The 6465-nt window shown below is 41.1% G+C and overlaps 1 protein-coding gene across 1 annotated transcript; it reads right to left on the bottom strand.

Annotated features, from left to right (window-relative positions):
• Positions 1–644: 644 nt before the first annotated feature.
• LOC132785960 (mitochondrial 2-oxoglutarate/malate carrier protein) lies at positions 645–2565 on the bottom strand. Its single transcript, XM_060792297.1, has one exon. The coding sequence runs from the start codon at positions 1943–1945 to the stop codon at positions 968–970; it is 978 nt and encodes a 325-aa protein (XP_060648280.1). The 5' UTR covers positions 1946–2565; the 3' UTR covers positions 645–967.
• Positions 2566–6465: the final 3900 nt, after the last annotated feature.

Below are 6465 nucleotides of genomic sequence, written 5' to 3'. Positions count from 1 at the left end.
TAGTTTGCAATGAAAAAAATGTATTTTAAACAATTTCCTTATGTGTTAGTTTACAAGTTTTTGCATACTTTCAACTACATCACTTGATGCACCTGTTAACAATTCGTTCCACATTCGCTGCGCTCATTACGATCCACTGCTGTTGAGAGATGATCCACTGCTGTTAACAGACGATCCACTGTTGTGGTTAACAGAATGCTCCACAAACAGACTTCTGTGTATATGTTGTTTACACTTCGCACAGTCTTATCATCAGCAAACACTTATTGAATGCTGTCCGTTTTTATGACCCGCTATGATTAAATCTAATCAGTTGGGTATCTAGTATTAACATAGCTCCAGGCTTTTGGCATTACATAAGAGTTGGCTTATTCTCGAGGGTTATCAATGTTTTGTTATCAACACCCCCGGTGAAAGAGAGAGCTGAAACCTCAGACTATATCATTGTACTTTGGGCACTGGAGAAACACGACAAATGATAACGCTTATCATGGCGGGTTTAGCAATTGGTAGCTAGACGAATGGGTGGGCGGTGAGAAATATGCAAAAATTGAAAAAAAAAAAACAATATTTTTTTAGCCAACCCCAAAGAGCGTGTTCAGTATTATAGTATATGGATGTAATTAGACATTTGATCAGTAAAATTGCAATATATTGTGCTTTATTGAGAATCCACTTTTCGCTTAATTCATATAAAACTGATACAACTTGTAATTTTCTAATATTGTCACCGGAATTCCGACATTTAAATGCTCTAAATATATCTGTACTCTATATAAGTATGTACAACAGCTATACCATCATCTCATGCTCGTTCGTATTGTCGTTAAATTGATTTAGATCTTCGGAGTTGGTGCTTGGAATATATGCAGTTGTCAGTGGGTTTAACAGTGATAACAATTGGCGATACAACTCTAACAATTAAAACATTACACACACTGCTCTCCAAAGGCCGCAGATCTCTTGTTTAGAGTCCAGAACCACTCTTCTCCACACCCAGGACATACTTGTTGAAGCCCTGGTTCAGCTGCTCCATCAGAATAAAGGTCAACACCGTGTGGGGTCCCAGACGGAAGTAGTACGGCGTGAAGCCCTTCCACAATGAGAAGACGCCCTCCTGTCGGATGACACGGAGTAGCACATCAATCGTACCGCGATATTCCGGCTTGCCGTTGATGGTCTTCATGTTCTGAATACGTGTCTTGGCAATGTCCAGCGGCATCGAGGCAATTGTGGTCAACAAACCGCTCAACATACTGGCACAGAAATGCAACTTGATGCCCTCATCCATCTTCAGGGGTCCAGTGCGGAAGTATGTCTTGAACTGCGAATAACTGGCCAATTGTGTCATATTCACCACCATAGCTCGGCCCATGGTAGGCACGCATCCACGCCACAGTGCCGTTATTCCTTCTTCGCGTGTCATGCGCACCAAAGCATTGAACACGTTCGAGTAGTTGCGACGCTCCGCCACCGGCAGCCGTCCATCGGAGGTCATACGCACCAGAGCCACCTCAGCCGGTGTGCCAATGAAGGCGCCCACGGCTCCGGCTATCGTGCCCATCGCCATGCTGGCTATGACATTGGGATCGCGCTGGAAGCGATCGCGGTACTCCTCATTCAGCGTGGTGTACATGCCCAGGCGACCGGTGGTGTAGGTCGCCTGCCTCAGCAGAGCTGCGGAGATGCCCTGGTACAAGGCCAAAGGTCCCTCGCGACTGATTACAGTCTGAATGCAATGGAAGGAATTGCGGAATTCCTTCTTACCGCTGCCAGCACCGGCGATTTGCATACGATTCTTGATCAGATCGAGAGGTTGCACACACAGAGTGGCGCCCATGCCACTGGCACCGCCAATGATGTATTTCATGGACTTGGGTGGCGTCTTCTTGGCGGGCGCAGCAGGTGCTGCTGCTGGAGGAGCTGTTGGCGCTGTTGAAGTCATCACGAATAATTTTACTTTTTCCTATTTGATTACACAACACAACACGATTTTAATCGGTGACGTCGAATGTCGTTCAATTATAAATCCAGTTGCCTCCAGTTGAGCTGCACTGCATTCACTGCTCTGCGATGCCGTTGCCGTTTGCTGTGCTGCGCTGCGCTGTTTTAGCTCCGTTCTGGCCGATCTTTTTTGCTGGCAATGCGTGAAAATTTCCTATAATGCTCAGCACATGCCTTCCTTTGACGCAATTAATATGAAATTTGTTGTTGTTTTTCCGCGAGCAGCTGATTACTACTGCCAGTGGCCGCCGCCGACGCTTCCTCGTTTTATTTTAGCTTTGTTTCTTTTTTCGCCAACACCAGCCAGCCAAACAGCCGCTTTCTCTCTGCCTCTTTGAATGTGAATCAATGTCACGGACGTATGCGTGCGTGATTGTTGTCGTCACAGATTTGATTCTAAATTTAGGCGCCGTTTTTCGTGCAATCACAAGCACAATCACTATCTCATACACTGTGCGAATCGCAATTTGTTGTACGACGGAATGTTACACAATTACAATTATTCGTATAATCGCAATTGCAATGGAATTGAGCACACAACGCACTGCAACAATAACAATCCATAGTTTCTTGTAGTTGCTGCTCAGCTGATGACGTGTTCGCGCCGTCGCGAGAGCGCAACAGAGTTGCCAGCCATATGCATTGTTGGCGGAACATATTTTATCAGATTACTTGACTGCCTTTTTAATTAAACCTTTTTTCCCTAAATCCTTATCTTTATCACATATTTCTTTATTTAATTTAAAGTGGCTATACTTAAAAGAGATTTGCGTTTTCGAAAATGAAATTGTTATCTTATCCATATAATATGCTTAGCAACATTAGCGAGCGCAGAAAAATGGCTGGCAACTCTGTGCAAAGCGATGGCATACATTTTTTCTCTCAGCTGCTCTCACTGTGAGCAAGAGACGGTGTTGTTAAACGGAAAAACAGCTGGTTGGTGGTTGGTGTTGTTGTTGGAGCACAGTTGAGAGTCTGTAACGTTTGCTTAAATCATTTGCTATGCCTTTCCAATTTACAAGTACAAAACTAATTTAGATATATTCACCTTCACTATTGAGTTCAAACAAAATTTGTTACCATATGTACATATGTATTTATAGATATTATTCTCTATAGTATATTGTTTGTTATCTTCACATATTTGCCTTTACCTAGACCCTCTCTTTATGGTCTGTTTATCACGGCGCATTGTAGATATTTTTGCCACCTTTTTATCGTAATTGGTCTAATCAACAATTATAAATACATATGTGCATACCTTCGATTATTTGATACTCCAGATTCTTTTTACAGCTTGTTGCTAATAGAATAACAACGTTTTGATGATTGTTTTGATGTGATATATGTATCTGGTCAGATTTCATAGTTCTATTCATACCCTTTATTGTTCATATGAGGCGAATAGAAAATGTATGTATTCATAATATAACTACAGAATAAGTGGTACTGTTTACATCTACATATTGCGGAAGAAAATAAGAAATTTAATTACCTGAGAATGTTTCTCTTTGCAAATATTTATAGTTATGCGCAATATGTCGAAATATTGCGTATACACAAGAGTAAACAATATAATAATACTTGGGGTAAATTTTTTCATTTTCGTTATCGTTTACTTGGGAAGATGCTCATAATTAATACAATAGAATCGGGGTATGTCAAATTAACCTATCTGAAAAAAGGGTCTTAGATAAATTATTGTAATCTATTTCATTTTTCACTTTTTTTAAAATAACATATTTTAAAATTTCACTTTGAAAATATTACTTATTATAGAGGAATAGAAATTTCATGCACAAACGATTAACATTAATTTGTAACTTTTAGCAAACACAACACCTCATAGACTGTAAACATTATAATAACTAATGTTTATATGTTATAAGTAAGATGTACTGTTTTTTTTACACTCATCAGTTGAACGCAAGAAATTACACAATTTTGTAGTCCACAAATATCACAAAATTTGATTGCCAACACGCTACTGTAAGTATTTGCAGTAAATTATATAGGTGGCATTAGTTTTCTAAATGGAATAACGAACAATAATTTTTAGCTTCCATTAAATCTCTACTGGATGAAGTTTTATTCAAATCAATCTCTAATTGTTAAAAATTAACAAATGTTTGAAGCAATTTTGATTTTGATTGCGATCGTATATAGTATGCATATCGTGTGAGCTCACAGATATCTCGACATCATTCAATCCTCATTCGTCCCGGCAGTAAACCAACGAAGCGCATTTCGCGCATTCGCGCTTCATTCAATCAGAGAGACTCAACAGATTGCCTGTCGTTTGCCTGCCATTGAAGCTGAAGCGATTTCAATTGAATTTTAGCGACAACGACATTTTTCTGCCTCTGAGAGGGATTTTCGTATTTTTGTAAAAAAGAATTCGAGGACGAGCAAGGACAACGGCAGCAATGAGAACCGGCAGCGGCAGCAACAGCAGCATTGTAAGCAATCAAACGAAGAAGCTGCAGAAGCACAAAACGAATATCTTGAACTGTCAACCTGGTGAAAAGAGGGGGAAGGGAAGGAGTAGAATATGGAACAAGGAACTACATTACATATAGATAAAACTACTCGTACCGCAACTACAGTGGCTCGAAGCAAAAGGGCCCGGAGCCAATGCCACTGTCCCAGTGCCATCAGCAGCGACAGTTAATATGGTCGCGAAGGCGGCACCACACACACACAGATACACTAACAGCCACACACACTTCCAATACACATATGCATTCAGTGTGAAGGACATTGTGAGTGAAATTGAATGCTTGGACGTTTAACATGGCCATCGACAAAGCCACTGTTCGGGGTAAATAAAACTGAGCATGATCGACTTAGTCGTAAAGTTTGCGACACACAAAATGTATACTATTTTTGTCTATTTGATTTAAATAATGATATCAAACTCGAAATATATTAGAGTGTGATCCAAAGAGTATCTTTTAGTTGAGCTATAAATTGCTGAAGATTTTCGATAGCGCTGTCACCAATATTTCTTGTGTTGTCGTCAGACTGCTACTCGCTGTACTCATTGGTTGGATCCCCCTCTGGGGCGATGGCTGGCTCATCATTCATGTGACGTTAACTGGCCAATCAATAAAATTTCACGCTGCTGTAATCAAAGCATGTGATATTAGCGTAAAGTTGAATGAATCCATGTGCGGCAACGTTCCATCCAGATCAAACCAGGGCGCACTGGCAATGCCACCGAGGGACTGAAGCAGCCAACCAGGGCCAAAAGCAGAGCCCAAGCAGGCGCAGAGCCAGAGTCAGTAGCAAAACAAACCAGCCAAGCAGGCACAGAAAGTGAGCGAGGTAGCCCGGGAGATGTGTGGCTTTTGTGTGAAATGCTAAAATGATAAGGTCGCTCGTTATAGAATCTCTCGTCGTTGAGCACACAAAGCCGAGTTGAATCAACAGTTTGGCGTCGGCACCCGCGTCACTTGCTAATTTTAACAGTGTGCCAGCGTCGCATGGACGGGGCGGGAGGAGAAGGCAGAGGATTAGGTGGATAGCAGTGTGAGTGTGTGTTTGTGTGTGTGTGTGTGTATGTATGGAGAGAGGGAAGTAGTAAGGCAAACAAAACTCATATAAACGCCGCCAGCAAGTTTCATCTGCAACCTGTGAAATTTATTTTTGTGCAGCCCGTTTAGTGATGCGTTATGGCAAATGCCAGCTCCACTCACTTAACCCACCCACCATCTGCAGCATATTCGCATCCGAATCTGAGTCCCAGGTAAGCTCAGATTTTCGAGACCAGTTTTCGGCAGCATGGCAAGCGAAAGCGTCAACGACAAAGTTACGAATACAAATCGACTGGAAGATTTTAGTGCGCTGGCTCACGAAAATAAGTTCATTTCTCAGTCCACACCACGTTGTGGATTTATTCTGGGCGCAGCATTCGGTAAAGGAAGATCCTTGAGGTTTATTTTTCTTTTTTTTTTTTTTTTTTTTTGTTGTACAAAGGTCGCTCTTCTTTTTGAGCAAACTGTTGCCAAATCGAAAATTACAAATATTCTGCAATTGCATTACGAATACAAGTGGGGCCTTAAAGTGCCGCCAAATTGCGCACTTGACCGAGAAATGGCATTTAACTGAAAGCAAATGCCAGCACAAAAGCCAAGCCAAGCCAAGTGCATGGAACAGAAACAGAAACAAACGCATATTTCATGCACAGAGATGGGTAGTCAAAAGGATAAGGTTAAGTTCAGGGACTTGTACAATGAAAACAATAACAAAATCAAAGTTGAGTAATTGAGTATTTACTGTTGTGAAAGCAAAACTAAAGCATTTTCGCTTCTTTTGCAAATAATACTTCACACATTATTACGCTTTTTATAAGCCTTCATAAATTCTGTACACATGCTAATAAATGTTAAGAATTAAAGCCCAATATTTAGCGAATTAACATCGTTGAGCGCTTTCAATTTGTTTCCATTCAGTCGCGTT

This window comes from Drosophila nasuta, chromosome 2R, assembly GCF_023558535.2.
Source record: "Drosophila nasuta strain 15112-1781.00 chromosome 2R, ASM2355853v1, whole genome shotgun sequence".
Classification (NCBI taxonomy): Eukaryota; Metazoa; Arthropoda; class Insecta; order Diptera; family Drosophilidae; genus Drosophila; species Drosophila nasuta.
This window is presented reverse-complemented; position numbering and strand designations above follow the sequence as displayed.

Coding starts and splice junctions, on each gene's coding strand:
- LOC132785960 (XM_060792297.1), bottom strand. CDS start 1,945: ATGACTTCAACAGCGCCAACAGCTCCTCCAGCAGCAGCACCTGCTGCG.